The 16,283-nt window shown below is 42.0% G+C and overlaps 1 protein-coding gene across 3 annotated transcripts in view; it reads left to right on the top strand.

The window, feature by feature from the left end:
- The window catches only part of RGL1 (ral guanine nucleotide dissociation stimulator like 1), an 81,858-nt gene that overhangs the window by 24,029 nt on the left and 41,546 nt on the right, over nucleotides 1-16,283 (top strand). For 2 of the 3 annotated variants that reach the window (XM_083847071.1, XM_083847070.1), the window contains exon 3: nucleotides 4,769-4,977. In XM_083847071.1, the coding sequence (XP_083703197.1) occupies nucleotides 4,769-4,977 (209 nt within the window). The remainder of the gene's footprint in view (nucleotides 1-4,768; nucleotides 4,978-16,283) is intronic. The other variant, XM_083847072.1, reaches the window with a different exon arrangement.

Genomic DNA, 16,283 nt, shown 5'->3' with positions numbered 1-16,283 from the left:
TGCTATGCGTCTCTTCCTCATCCTGCAACGGTGTGTGCAGCTGCCTTGCACTCTCTCAAAGCCTTGGTGAGTAGGGCTGAGGGCGGGTTCAGGAGCCAGCCTGAAGGGGCAAGGGCAGGGCTGGAACTGCGGCCAGCTTGGAACCAAGAGACAGCTCCTTCGGCACCAGGCATCTGCAGCTGTGTTTGGAGGACCTAAAAAAGCCTAAAGTGGCTTTCAGTTTGTGCGGAGCTCTCCTGTTTCAGCAGGAACTGTAAGCACGGATAATGTTTCCTGCCCTACAGCTGTAGGACAATGCCCTTAGCAGAGAGCTTCAAAACCCTCTGAAGGCACAGTGTTGCAGAGGGTCAGTGGAGGTGTTGCGGTGATGCTAGGTCAGTACCCGCACAGTCTGAAGAATAAGGAGTTGAAAGGACATACCTTAGTCCAACCTCTCTGTGCTTGCTCTTGAAAGATGTCCTCTATGTGGTAGGAAGTTTTTTGCTCATCAACTACTCTTGCAGGTTATCGAGGCTGTAATTCTTTGCCTGAAAAGTCAAAGTGAGACTATTTAAATATATATATGGCATTTTATATTTGTTTGTTGATTTTCAGCCAAGAAAACTTGCTGAATCTGTGAGATGTTGGGGTCTAGGACCTTTGTTAGGCTGCTGGATGTGTTGTTGATGGAGACAAAAGGAAGGAGAGGGAAACAGAGCAAACCTTCTGGTGGCTTCAATTGGTACCACATAAGTGATCACCGTGTGCCACTGTCAAAACTTGCAAAGAGCTTTAGGAAAATATTTTAATAGCAATAGTTACAGTATGCCTCTGCGCAGGCAGTCAATGCAAAAACAAACACAAAAACTCTTGCCTTTGGGTAGCCTGCTTATGTCAGTGAAGAGATGGCCTCTTGATTAAATCCAGACTGAGCAGTTTCCTGTTAGCATGCTAGCTCAGCCCACAATGTCTTATTCTGAAAGTCTGCCAAGTCCTTTTTCCTTTTAAACTTACAGGCAAGCTTACTAAAGTAATACAAATACAAACAATCCCTAAAAGTGTCTTAAAATGATTTCTAGCAGTTTCATGTCTTGCTGACAAACTTAGTTTTAGATTTTCAGGATTTGGAGGGTTTTTTGCTGTTTGTTGTTTGTGTGTAGGGTTTTTTTGTTGTTTTGTTTTATATATGTATAAAAAAAAAAATAACAAGGTTCTCCTAACATGATGTCTTCGGCAAGTTGCAGTGTTGCAATAAAGGAGAATTTAAAGGAGAGTCTATCAATCTTGGAAGCAGATTCTGTCCTTGCTTGGTACACGTTCACATCAGTGAATGAGAGGGGAGGAGAAGACAGCCTTCGTTCAGCCTGTCATGGAGCGGGGGAATCTGCTGGGTGAAAGACTAATGGCAAAGTGCTGTGGTGCAGACTTTATTCTGTGTTTGAAAGAGGTTATGTTGTGTAACTAGTTATTTTCAAAATGATGTTTTAATCATAAGATGATTAAATATCATTAAAGATGTCAGCAATAGATTTTTTTCTAAGCAATTTTTGCTTAGTGGAAATTTGAATGGAGGTGTATAGTGATAGTAACAACATATCCTTTTAGGTGTTTCTGTAATGGTGGGGTTAGATATAATAATATACACACCTTTAAATGAGATATATAACGTTATATACCTTTAAAACAGCCACAGGACCTGTGGAACAGAATTTTGCAAGTTGCTCTGGTGTAGTTTCGATCATTCCCTGTGGGGCTGCGTTGACGTTGCTGTGGGTTTTGGTGCAGCAGGCTTGTGCGTTGCCCTGTCTAGTTATAAAATGCATGAATCAGTTCATGACACGAGACTGTTACCCAGCCTGTAATTTTGTTGTTACAGAGGTAAACCTGCAGCACTTCCAGGAATTGTCTTACTCTTTGAACCCAAGCTCATTTTCACTATGCTGGCCTATGTGAATCCTGCAGCCATGGGTGAAAAAGATTGGGCAACTGGTCTGGGTTATGCTTGACCCCACCAAGTGCCATGAAGGGCTCAGCTTTAGCTGGAACACTTTTGTAGCCCAGTTCATTGAGTGGCTGCACAAAAACCAGCTCAAAAGCATGGCAGCAGGTGGGCAGAAGAGGGCCCCCGGAACGGCTTTGTTTGGTGGCACAGACCCTCTGTGAAATGGTGCCACCTTACTGCTGAGATACGGCTGCCTCTCCTGGGACCTCAGCTTGCCAGCTGAACCAGTGGTCTTCACGCTCTGTTGAGAGGTCCTGGTGGCTTGGTCCTACAAGATGCTCCCGTATAGTCCACTGCTTCCTGCACACACACAGGCACTTTTCTACTAAAACCTAGTGTCTGGAACCATTTCTTGCTAGGAGGTCTGGAACATTGTGGGGTACTGCTAGAAATAAATAATTATCTGTAGTATTTAGAGATGCTGAAGCTATTATGCCCATTTTTTTCTTCCATTTTCTACTCTGTTTTAGTAGGTTGTATTTTAGTGTTATACCGAGAAGTTGCTGGACCTTCTAAGCTGGGAAATGTCCTAGTGCAGGAGCAGCAGAGCTTTAGACTCATTAAGGATGTCTATATTGCTGAAGAGAAGAAGGGTTATCTGTGATAAACAATTGAAAAGCAATGGAAGTTAGTGCTATTAATGTGAAATAGGCTATCCATTCCTAATTACTTCATAAATAGCTTACTTTTTTTTCTTTTTTGTTTTGCCAGTATACCAATCTAGATTCTTTAACACCTATAAGTCATTAATGTGGTATCCTCAAGTCTTTAGTCTAGTACCAAGGTGTTGTTCTAAAATTTAGCCTCATTTCTAACTCATCCCTTATTAGATAATTTCTGAAGCACAATCTCTGGTCAAAATGGCCTTGTGCCTGAACCTCATATTTAGCCCAGGAGGCGATTCTTCAGGGTGAATTTGAGGCGTGTTGTCAAGGAGCCACACAGAAACCCAAAACATGGCTTAAATTGTTACTTGGGGGAGTATGTGGCATTGATCATTCTGCTCCCATTTGAACACGGACTCAATATTCAAAACCCAGAAGAGCTGTTAAATTGTAAAATGTTACTGTAAACCTTCTCTGGGAAATCTGGCATGATGATATGAATCATCATCATCTTCAGGATGCAGAAGGAGCTGTTAGCTGGGTAAGGAAGGCTGTGATTCAGGAGAGCATCATCACAGCAGTCCCAGCTGAAAGCTTGCTGTGAGTGCACATATGAGAAGGAAATCTGCAGAGCAATAATGCTACGCTGAAAATGGGTTGAACTCCTTGGGTTTTGTTCTGAGACTGAAGGAGAATTGATGACACAAAGACTAAGCTTGGTTCTTGTCTGTTCTTGACAAGTAAAAGTTTATGTCTTGTAGTATTTTTCAACTGATATAATTAATCTAACCTAAACAGATTTAAGAATCGGTTTTCACAATCTTAAAATATTTCATGATGACATTATTTTGCCTTTGTAAAATCCTGTTAATCCTAGATACATACGTATTTGCTTTGAACAGAACATTTTCTGAGCTCAGTGAATGTGAACAAGTTCATGTACAAAAATCATGGTGATGTCTGGGGATCTTTGACAGGGTTTTTCTTTTCGTTTGTGATTGCAAACCCTCAGGTAGGATGAGGCCATCTTTCTCTCAAGGGAAACAGCTTTTTTTTGTTACAGTATTGGTGCTGTGTGATTACAGTGATTAAATAGTCATTATGCATGTAATTGCCATCAAGGTAGTGGAGCAGGTGCGTCACAGCATGTTCTCAAGCTGAGGACAGTTTGGTTCCTGTTAAATAACAGCAGCAGAAGGGAAGCTGTACTATTCCTGATGCTGCCTCTGTAGGGCTCAGCCATTTCTGTATCAGTGGTCTTGCTGAACATTCCTTTCCACAGATAGCCTATTCAACCGCTAAAGAGAAATTTCCTCTTTTTTTTTGTGTGTTTATTTTTGTTTGCTCATATAATTTATAATCCTGCTTTTAAGGCTTTTCGTCAAGATAAGTATTTAAATCAGTCACAAACATAATTTTTTGAATTGTCCTCTAAGCAGGAATTTTAAGGGAATATTTCTTGTTCTTTCAGATGTGAAGCAGGCTCTAAGCAGTAAAAGCAAATGCTGACAAAAAAAACAAAACCATCCACCCACCCCCCCGCAACAAACAACCAAGCCAAAAAGCCCAAACGTGTGATTAGTTGACAAGTATTGTGACAACCAAGAACTGTAGGAGATAACTGAAGTGTTATAATGGCACGTTTGCAAGATGTCTTTGATACTTTCCTTGCCCTCGTGAAAGGTTTAGTGTCCGAATGTGCTCATGACCTTAGGTTTTGTATCAGCCCCAAGCTGGTATTTGCAGCAAAGGAATCACAAGTTCTGACGCTAGTTTAACTGTGGTCAGTTTTAGTGGTTATTCAGAAGTTAAGTGAGACTGCGAATCACCACTATTGTTTCCTCTAGCAATGTTAATCTTTGTGGGATAATGAACTTTCTTTTACATAATATATATGGTGGGATCACAAGATAACTTGATAGCAGTCAAAATATTGAATATTCTGTGGAACATGTCAGAGAAATCAACTTACTAAATAACCTCTGTTATTTGATACAGTGTTTGGTGAGCCCAAATCTACAAAATATAGTAACTAAATCTACAAAAAGTAGTAACTAAAGATGGGCTACCAAATAACTGTCCCTGTGAAAAGATGAAATTTAATCTGTTTTAGTGTGATGGCTGTGTGAGGGATTTGGCTTCTGTCTGATTTGTGTGTTTTGTCTTTGCTTTAACTTTGTAGGTTGAAGGGGACCAGTTACCTCCCGGACATACTGTCAGCCAGTATGAAACATGTAAGATCAGGACAATAAAAGCTGGAACTTTGGAGAAACTTGTGGAGAACCTTCTGACAGCTTTTGGGGATAATGATTTTACCTACATCAGTATCTTTCTCTCAACATACAGGGGCTTTGCTTCTACTAAGGAAGTACTAGAGCTTCTCCTTGACAGGTAAGAGCCAGTGGATGGTGGAATCTGAGCTGTCATTTATGTGACAGGGAGACGTTGTCAGAAATTTCTTCCATTACTTTCGTTGGACGTGAACTGAATAACCCAATGGACAGATGTCAAGAATACTGCAAGATTCAGAATTCCAGTGTAGATATAAAATGTGTAAATGTATGCTGCTTATATTCTAATTCTCATCAAAGCCTGGTAGGAAAATATTCCCATGTCGGGAAAATGTGCCATGTCTGGCTGCTAGGGAACCAAACTGGGACCAGCACAAGAAAATTAACCTAGATTTAATCACACACACACACAAAAAAAAAAAAGTGTGCTGCAAAGTCATACCTAGCATAGATTCATATGTTTTGCTGAGCACTAGCGTTTTCATAAATAACTCTCGTTTTTTTGAGGCCTACTGATTTGAAACAGGGATTGTAAAAAAGTAGGCAAAAATGCACCATCCACTTCTGCTACTTCATATGAACATGCAGTCATGATTTTTTGGAACTCCTTGTTCCAAAAAGGAACTCCGTGATGCCTCAATAGTTTTATGGCAAGGCTTTTAAATCACGTCTGCTATATCTGTATAAAAGCTTAGAACATTTAACATTATTTTTCTCACCTGAAATTGTAATTGAGATGTGGCTAGGTCAGAGGTGATTTTTTTAAATTTTTTTATTTTTTTGTAAGTATTGTATTTATTTCATTTTCAAAACTGAATGATGGACAGAAACAGTTATTTTGGCATATAGCAGTTGGAGGACTGGCATTAGAACTCCTAGGTTTTAATTTTCTCTCTCCCACTAGGTAGATAAGGAACAAGGCATGGATAAGTTATCTGTGCTTTTCCTTTATGTCTGAAAAGGAGCATAATACCACTTGTTTTGTAGGAATGTTATGTGGCTCAATTAATAATGTTATTGAAGTGCCTAACTGCCAGGCCTGCTGCGATTGTAATAATAACTGTGTTTGCTCAAATGCAGCAACTTCACAGCCAGATAAGAAGTCAGATGAGGAAAGAGAAGCCATCCATGGAAGCAGACTGTACAGTTAGATATACTACAGTGAGCTTTACTTCTCAGTCCATACAAATTGTGATGTAGGACATAAAAAAGCAACAAAAATTGATTGGGCATATATGTAGGAATAAAAGGATGCTGAGGGATTCCTTCTTTTGAATGCGTTATTCTTTCTATACCCTCAGTTTTGGGTTTTATGTTTTGGACATATACATCTTTTGAAGAATAGCATGTGAAAGGCACTGAGGTTGTGCAATTCTAGTAACATTAAAGCAGAGCTGGATGGCTGAATGACAATGTGTCATGAGAATCTCTGACTCCATAAGAATGTTAATTACCAAGGAGTCTCAAATTTGTCAGAGAAACCAATAGTTGTATGCATCTACATTGTCACTTTCAACCAGTAATGTTTCCTATATAATTTAATTGAATTATTTTTTTAAAGATAAGTTTTTGACAGAAGAAACTTTTTAAAATTTTGAATAAATAAAATAATAGCCTTTGCAATTATGTGTTGCCCAAAATGGCGATTTTAAATACTATTCCCGTAACAATGCCTTTTTTTTTTTTTTTCCTCTGTGTTGCTGGATTGCCATACAGCTCTTTTGGGGTTCTTACGTATTGATTGATATGCATCTGGGGAAATTTTCTTTCTGTAATCAATGAGAATTTGCAACTAGCTTATATAATGTGAATTAGTCAGCAAAGGTGGCTTTAAACCTGAAGCTACACACATCTTTTCAATTAAAGGCTCTTGCGTAAAACTCAAGTAACTTATTTTGTCTCTGGAAGTGTGTTCATATATCATGTTTAAGTGCTCAGAAAACATATTTATGTGTGTTTGCCATCCAGTTCAACAGAGTTTTGTTTTGTTTTGTTTTTTTGGTGATTTCGTTTCTTACTTGTCTGTTAGTGAGGTATTTTGGTAAGGCAAATAAATATCCCACCTGAGACTGTGACTTCATTTTCCAAATCACTCTACAAACACGCCTAAAAGTGTTTGCAACAGCCCCCGCCCTGAAGCCCCTCTGCTGTCAAAAGATTATAGAGACAAAGAGGGAGAGGAGTAGACTGTTAGGCGGATGTTTAGGAGCGTACTGAGGCAAAGAGAGAAGAAGGGTTTTACCCCACATGACAGTTTTGGAGTTTGAGCTTGGTTTTTACATGTCCACATCTGGATATTTTTCACTCTGTTCAGGAGGCAGCAGCCTGCTACACAAAGAGCAGTACAAATATGGTTCTTATTTACTTGGCATAAATTATAAAAGGCCCCAATTATCTGACAAGCAAATTCAGAATCTTTCATCAAGTCTGTTAAGCTGGGTGACCACTGAAGTGATGGATTCAGGGAAACGTTCTTGGTCTGCGGAGGCTGCCTGGGCCCTTGATGGAGGGCTGGCTCTTCGGTGTGCGTGAAGCCCCTGCGCACGACTAGGAAAGGGCTCTCATGGTGCTGGCCCCGCTTGGTGTGCTGCTTGGCAGAGGACTTAGTGTAGGTAGCACTCTTATGGGACAGGTGATTGTCTCGTGCACGAGTGTTGTTTCTCTGCTGGAAGCCTGACCCTGCTGGGGTCGGTGGGCATTCTGGGTGGCTCTGCCAAAGGCCAAGCTGCTGGAGGGCTGGGCTAAGGGGTCGGTGTTGGGGCCCATGCTCTTTAATATCCTTATTGATGACTTGGATGAGGGAATTGAGTGCACCCTCAGTAAGTTTGCAGATGACACCAAGTTGAGGGGAAGTGTCGATCTGCCAGAGAGTAGGAAGGCCCTGCAGAGGGACCTGGCTTTTATCAGGAACAGTGCAGCCAGCAGGACGAGGGAGGTGATCGTCCCCCTGTACTCTACTCTGGTGAGGCCGCACCTCGAGTGCTGTGTTCAGCTTTGGGCCCCTCACTACGAGAAGGACATCGAGGCCCTGGAACGTGTCCAGAGAAGGGCCTGGAACACAAGTCCTGTGAGGAGCGGCTGAGGGCACTGAGGTTGTTTAGTCTGGGGAAGAGGAGGCTCAGGGAAGACCTCATTGCTCTCTACAGCTACCTGAAAGGAAGGTGTGGGGAGCTGGGGGTCGGCTTCTTCTCACAGTTATCTATTGATAGGACTAGAGGGAATGGCCTCAATTTGTGCCAGGGGAGGTTCAGGTTGGAAGTGAGGAGACATTTCTTCTCAGAAAGAGTGGTCAGGCATTGGAACGGGTTGCCCAGGGAGGTGGTGGAGTCACTGTCTCTGGGGGTGTTCAAGGAAGGGTGGGTGATAGTGGTAGGGTGATGGTTGGACCAGATCATCTTGGAGGTCTTTTCCAACCTTACTGATTCTGTGATTCCAAGGCACGGGAAGTGGCTATCGGCTGTGGTGCCGCTCCTTGAGCTTCTCTGCCTTTGATGTTTAATAGGAAGCATCACTCTCTGGAACTGTCGATTCAGCCCTTGAAAGAATACTGAAATAATTAAATAATCTCTCTGTAATTGAGGATTGAAGAATTTTTAACTTGGGATTGGGGACAAAGGGGGTGCACTGAAACAACAGTCCATCCTACAGTCAGTGAGCCTTGTTATGCTTTTGATTGTTTTGTGGTATTTCATCACTAGCCATTAAAATGTTCAAAATCTGCTAGGCTGCATGGCTATAAGGATGATGAAAAGTCTTTTGGGAATCCTGCTTTTGCACTGACATTAGTAAGTCCTCTAGATAAATGGTTCTGTTTTCTTTCTGTATTTTCCCCTAGAGAAAAGGATCATAGCAAACTAAAAATAGAAATGTACAAAATTAGTAAAACACCAAAGCCATAGAATCAGATACTCAAATATCAGGAATTTGAGCAAGGAAAGAAGTCAAGATCATTATGAAGTTCATGCGTCATGTGCTTTAGTTTCTACTTCTATGTAGTTTTTTGGTTTTGCTTTTTTTTTTTTTTTGGAAATGTAGGCATTAATGATAGGATTTTAAAAACAGCCTGGAGAAAGTAATTACTCATTCTCTGAGAGTCACTGGTCATGAGACACCTAAAATCTTTGGGCTCCTGTGAAATGTAGTAAAGGTAGCTGTAAATTGTATAGTTGGTGTAATTTAGCTCAGTTAACTCTGCAATTAAGTTCTTAATATTTTCATATCTGGGCATTACATCTGTAACATTACAGTTAGATTGCAGCACAAAAGAAATGGCATGTCTAACTTAAGAGTCTTTCTTTCATGTTCTCAGGCAGGTATCAGAGGAGCAAGAAAACCAGCATTGGTTAGGAAAGAAGTTGAGCAGACAGGACTAATTTCTTCGACAGAATTCTTAGCTTTGAAATCTGTGCATGGCTATTCTGTAATGGATGTAATTTGAGCATTCAAGCAGAGAAACAGGAAAATACGAGTCTTCTTCTGAAGATGAGGCCTTCACTATTCATAGCCTTCTTGGCTGTTGATTGAGAGGAAAGATCCTGACCCGATGTTGTGCACTGCTGTGTCCTCATGGTCTTCTGGATTTGAAGAGATTGAGCTCCTGTCCCTTCAGAGCTTTTGGTAACACACTGCTGTGGCAGCAGCTCTGCTTTAAGAGAAGAACAACCCTGTGGGGTTGGCTTTGAGGGTATGAAGGGAGAATAGGGGAAGTTCAGATTGTTTGGGCAGTCAGGTTGTTTAGAGCAGCAGCAAGTCAGGAGGATAGGTGTCTGTCCTCCTCTTCCAATGTGGATTTAAAGAGGTGAAAACGTCATAAGAGGGAAGGAAAACACAGGGAAAAAAATTATCCACAGAACAGAACTTACTTTTCCGAGCCCAATTCTGATCTCTCTCTGGCTTATATACCTCTCAGAGCAAATCATAACGTAGCCATCAGAGGAGGGACATGTAGGCTGCTTGACCTTGTCAGTGTTATCCCCAGCTTTTTGTAATAAATGAAAGAATCCTCAGGAAATCCTAGGAGGTCACCACTTCCTTCCCCTCTCACAAATCTCAGGAGTATAATGTTTAAGAGTCCCTGGATGTTTCTCTTGGTTTTTCAAATATCATGGATAATCCAGACTTCTATGGGTTGGGACAAAAGATAGACTCAATTTAAACTGTAAAAGTTAGAATGATTTACATGCAGCTGTGGAATATGAACCTGCAAAGAAAAACAGATGTTAAAAGGAAAAATAAAAAGAGAAATGGATAGTCATTGAATTTAACCAGCTCAGTTCTGGTCTTTATATTAGTGTAGAATAAATATCAAAGGGTTTACATTTTTGCAACTTTCTTGTTAGTAATACTTCTTAACAACAGTACAGAGACAAAGTTGGGTGTCAGTGCATAATCTTTGTTTATAAATACTTGTATTTTCTTCTCCAGTGAAGTCAAAAGGGATAACAAAGGCTCTCAGCAAAAGCAAGTAATATTTTTGGCATTAGTTGTCAATTCGAGCTTCACGTGGAGAGCTTGAGCCCCGTTTCTTATTCCTGGTGATAGAGCAGGCTTGTGGTGTAAGGGAACAACTGTGGCTGGCAGTGCTGAGCCCTTGTTTTTTGTTGGCATTAGGAAGAACAGCAACGTGGCCAACTCCAAAAAGGCCCATCCAGCTTTCTACAGGGGAGCAGCTCTGTGACACAGCGTGGGAGGGAGCAGCACCCGCATCTCCTAGCTGTGGGGTGTGCTGTCCATGGGTATATATGCATTTACAGACTTGCCCAGAAATTCCTGTGGAAGCTGGGTAGCTCTCAGTGCAGTCAGTTCCCTTTGGATGTGCTGCAGATGCACCCCTTGCTGCGAGTGCCACAGGGGTGTCTGCACAAATTCTGATTAAACAAAGAGTCCTGGGGCTCTTGGACAGGTGTCCTGGGAAGGCTGGATGTTTTATACCCTAAGCGTGGGGAAAAATACTCATTAACCATTTGATGTGGTCTGCAGAGCATCCTGACCAAGCAGTGCAAGCATTAACTGAATTTGGGGCATGAAACATTTATTCTGTCCCATAAAGCTGAAATGCTCTTGTCTGAGTGATAGAGGTGAATAAAAAAACGTGCTATATTTTAGATAAACTTAAGTATTAGGACAGGAAAAAAAAAAGAGTTCCTTATAGGTGTGAATAATTCAGAATGATGTGCTTTCATTAAATAGGTTTGCACTGTGGGGATGTTTTGTGAAATCTGGGCAAGACCTTTTATCCAACTTGGGCCTTTCTGTGCTAAAGCAGTGGTCAGCTTGTAAGTATGTGAGGCTCTGCAGCCATTCGTGCTCGGGAGGAGCCTTGCTGGGCTGCACACTGCTGGCTTCATTTCTGGCCCGGCTGTGGAGGAGTTGGCAGTTATCTCCCTCCCAGCACGGCAGGATGAGGTAAAGGGACACACACGTTGCTTACAGTGCCTTAATTCCTCTTCACATGACATAGGGGGCCAGTAGGAAGCCCTCCCAAAGCCAAAAACACATGGGTTCAGTTAGTGTGCGGCAGGAGTCACACAGTTGCATGGTGCTCCTGCTTGCGGTGTCTTGGGCTCCCACATCCTGTGCTGCTGTTGTCATCACAGAAATGCACAAACCGCCTGGGCAGAGAGAAACGTTTCTAAAGGCACCGCATCCATTGCAGTGAGTAGAGTCACAGAAAATGTCAAGCAAGGCATATGAAAAGGTTTAAAATTGTTAAGAGAAAGTTCACAGTATTTTTAAGACAGATACAGTTCCCCCTGTATCGCTCAAAAGGGGCTTACTGGATTCTTAGAGCTTGTGGTAGTGGGCTTTAAATCGTGCTCTTTGGTAATTCGTGTTCTTTAATATAACCAGAGATGTGCTATTTGCTCTCTGAGTAACTTCTAGCATTTCTTGGAGACTGTGAATATATCTGTTCTGTTTTTTTTTTTTTTCCCTCCGTATGGCTTCAAATTAAATTTTTGCTTTTTATTAAATTTGAGACTGGAGCTCTCTTCATTATTTTGGCTTCATTCAGTCTATAAAGGTGTGTTTTTTTAACGTAGAATAGAAGTCAAACTAAACAAAATCTTGGTCATTGGCAGGGATGTTGAAAAGTGAGGGGGATGACTTGTATTTTCAGACCTATTTAGGAGTAATTGGACAGTCCCATCCCTTTAGCATGCATGGAAGTTTGGCATCTAAACACACTAGACAGCTTTGAAAACCTGCCAAGTGTTTAACACTATGCATTCTGATATGGTCTCTTTGGTAGGAGTTGGTAGTAAAGTTTAAAAAAAAAAAAAAAAAAATCTTGTCAGCATTTGGATGTGGAAATGCAGGATGGAAGTTCCTGGAAAGAGGCAAAGGGACTGGGGAGGCTGAGCCAGGAGAAGATGAGCTGCTCCGGGCACCGGGTGTAGGAATACGGCCGGGTGCCCTTGCCCCAGCCTTCAGTCTCCCCCCTGCTACTGGCTGGACTGTGGAATCCAGCGCTCTCGAGTGCGATGGAAGCCAAAGGGATTTTGCTGTCCAGATGAGAGCAGATGCAAGCCAAGTTCCTCCCTTGTGTATTTTATTTTGTCATGGTAATCCTGTTCCTTGCAGCGGTGCTTAAAAGCAGGGCTACACTGTGCTTGCACAGTAGCATATAAAGTAGCCATCGGTCCCTGTCTCAGGGGGTTGACAGAGAAGGGAATCAAGGCTGTTCGGTGGGGAGCTGGAGCTGGGTAAGCCTAGCAGTATAATGGCAGTAAGAAGTTAGTTTTACGTTTTCTGATCATTTCTTTTGCTAGAGGATGGCTTAATAAGAGGGTAAACAGAGAAGAAGGTGAAGGTGGAGAGTGGAGATGGGCTTGAGGAGGACCTGGTTGGGTAGGACAGAATAAGGAGGCAAGTGTAAACTGAGGGCACTGCACAAGCTGGGGAGTGTCCTTAGGCCACTCTGCACAAGGAAGGCAGAAATGGACAGTCAATAAAGTAAGAAAAGGTAAAGAGAACTCTCCCAAAGCACCTGCTTTTGCTGTTTCTGTTTTTCCAGGCTCTGACATCTCTGGGAGGTTACTTTCCAGTTTGTACCCCCCAGCCCCTGGCCACAGGTAGGGTGAACTGATCCATTGTGCCCAGCTTTCTCTGGGGTGTTTGTGCCGTGTCTCCTGCACGATTCTCCCGAGGAGGAACGGTCTGAGCAGCTCGCCTTTCCATTCCTTCCTCCAGCACAGCAGTCTGGCTATGTCCAGAGCTTCTTCCCTCCTCATGTCCACCACGGTTTAGGAGGCACGCAGGGACAGGTCCTTCACTAGCAGATCCAGGTATTTTAGGACAGTAGTTCCATGTGGCATTAGACTCACTGCTGTTGTAGCTTTTATTCTTTCCTCTGTTGTTTTCCTGTATACCAGGTGGTTTGTACCAGCTGAAGAATCGACCTCATTTCCATGATTCTGAATGTATAATTCAAAACACTTTACAATTCTTGCTGAATATCTGTGCTTCCGGTTATTTACGGCTTGCTTTGATGCTTACAACCATTATTTAGGGCTTTGTTGGGCACTTCTGCAGGGAATCACCTTTTCTTCTTATTTCCTAGTCGCTCAGAGTATTTTCCTCCCTCTTGTTCCCTTCCCTTCTTAACAGAGATACAGGGGTGTGCTTTCTACTGTATTTTTCAGTACTTAAATATTCAGTACTGCCCATTACATTCTGGTCTCATTTGCTTAGTCAGTTCTTTTGAGTGGAGACTATAACTTCCCAAACACCAAGCAAGGCTGAAAAGTTCTGTGCGCTACAGGATCCTTTTGTTTCTCATGTCTCTTTTTGTATGCAAAGCATTCATACGAGACTGGGTAGTGAATGGCTCTTTGTCCAGGAGCTGGTGAGAACACAGCAGTGGAAGTCTGCAGAAATACTGTTCTTTGCATCAGATGTATCATTAACTCCTCCTAACCCATATTTAATGGCCTGTTGTTCATGCAAAGCCCTTTTGGTGAGAGATAGGCAGGGGTTTACATTTGGCAAAGTGACAAAGTGTTATATACTTGTCAGGTTTTGCACGGAAAATTGCGTACTTTCTATTACTGTGTTATAAATTTATGTTGCAAAAATCAGCGTGGGTATCTCTAGTGGGATTTAGATGCAAATGCCTGATGTTCTACAAATACATATTTTATATTTGACGCAATATTAGGATGGTGTTACTCTGAGTCATCCCAATAAAGTTTGCTCAAACAACTGATGACAAGTTTTGAAAAGAGAGTATAAAAATGTAATTGTTATTCAAGAACTGGAGCTTTCCTTGCTTGGGGGGGGGGGGGGAATGTCTTTTGTATTGGCTAAGATCTCTTTTAGTCATTTTTACCTAGCACGTGGTAGTGGGGAGTGAAATCCTCTCCTTTGAGCAACAGGACAAGAGCAACTGCCCCAGTGTGTGATGCACATTGTATCAGCAGCAAGTCTCGGTTCTGTCCCGGGCAGTCGTCACTGAGGTGTCAGCACAGTTCTCTAAATGTCCCCTGCCCCTTAGCCCCCATCTTTTTGCACCTTTTTGTTAAGATAGGTCACCCAGTGTTAAAGTATTTGGAAATGCAGGGCAATCTACAGGCCTACAAGTGCAAATATTGAAGCCAACAGAGTTAAATAAAAATAGGTTGAACTTTACACTTCAGCATAGTGAATTGATGGGCTTCATGGAGGTGTTTCGCAGCATTGTTCTAAGGCTTCTCTGATTTATTTTGTCCTTGCAGTAAAGCAGTGGTACCTCAAGCAGTGAATTGCATTCACTTTGAATTGGAAAGGGTGTGACTGGGACCTGAGAGAGGCCAGGTATGGTTTAGTGGTGAATTTGGGCACAGTAGAGTCAGAAAGAAGAGGTCTGTTCAATTTTACCTTTTCAAGAGTGCTGATCTCAATAAAAGGAGCATGGATAGGGCATGATAATGCTTGGGAAACACAGAAGAAAGCGGAGAGGACATTGATGCACCAAAATAATTCAGAACAAAATTGACATTCGTTCTTCCACCAAGTAGTGATTCCTCTGTGAATGCTTCTGCTAGGATTCACTGTGATCCTGAGGAGATCAAGGGGTTAGTCAACATGTTTAGAAGTGGATTCTTACCCCATTGTCAGTTTGGCTAAGCATGTTTTTCTTTAGATGTTTGGATTAGATGTGTAAAATCACAATGGTGAAATGGCTTATCCTGTGTGTACCTCCATGGCTAAGGACCCTTTCAATTTTTAGAAGTCCTTAAAGCCTTCTCTTGTGCTGCTGCAGTCCTACAGGATCAGCAGGATTGTTTCTTTATAACTGAGAAGAATTTGTGCCCTTCAAAACCTAAGCTTGCAAGTTTTTATGCATGTGGTATGCTTTTTTACCTGGGCAGAAAAATGTTGTGATATCGGAAGTCTTCGCCTCTGGTCTAGGATCTTGCACTGCATGAGGGACAGTGTAGTGGTCAGAGTAAGCTACTGGGGTCAAGCAGCCATGGTCTTGCTCTCAGCTTTGCTACAGATACACGGTAACAACTCGAGCGAATCCTTTTCTGTTATGGCTACCTGCAGTGTAGCTGGAGATGCAGGGTCTATTTTTAAACGATGCAAGTTGTCTTACCGCAATACTCTCAAGGTTAAGTAAGCCCAAATTGGCCTTCTTACAACTGCGGCCATGCTGCTGCTATCTGAGTATTATTTGTTTATGTTCAGTAGTTTGGGTTTACGTTGTGATACGCTGGAATGAGCAGTGTATTCAGACCAGTGATCTCTGCCTCAGCTCCCCATCCGTAGTGGAATACTCCAACATTAAACCTTTGTCATAAGATTGTTGAAACTTCGCTTATTATTTTAAAGTATTGTGAAGTTTTGAGATTGAGAGGGCATGACAGGGCAGAATATCAGTATGAGGGTGGGGGATGGGGATGCTAAAACATGTTCTTAACAGTCTTCCTGTACTGATCTGCAGCTCTTACATATGAAGCCTTAGACTGATACTTTAAAGAGCATAAAACTACCATCTCTTACTTCTGTCCTTCAAGACAAAACACCTTGGATGGATTTGTTGCAGTTCTGCCACGAACCTTCCCTATACAAACTAACAGCCCCCTGTATTTTCTTTGTCTGATGCTCCTAGAATGTTGTAGCACAAACAGTTAAAGCTGCACTTGTTCTCCTAACTAGTCAGATTAATTGCGGGTGCCTGACTAACACAGGTATTCAAGCACAGAATGTGTAAAATCAGCTCGTCTTATTCTGAACTGGGAGTAATTGTGCCTCCGCTAAAGCTGGCTGTAAGGAGTCATTAAATTCTTTATGGTGCTGTGTATCTGAAGCAATAGGTACTCCCATTGCAAATGAAGTGCATAATCCTGCCTGCAAGGCACACGCGTTACGTATGTACATAAGAGATTTTGCTTTATGCTGTTGGAGCTGCACCTCTGTTTTCTT

The sequence above is a fragment of the Anser anser genome (genome assembly GCF_964211835.1).
Source record: "Anser anser genome assembly, chromosome: 8".
Classification (NCBI taxonomy): Eukaryota; Metazoa; Chordata; class Aves; order Anseriformes; family Anatidae; genus Anser; species Anser anser.
The sequence above is the reverse complement of the archived record's forward strand: the minus strand, read 5'-3'. Positions and strand labels throughout refer to the sequence as shown.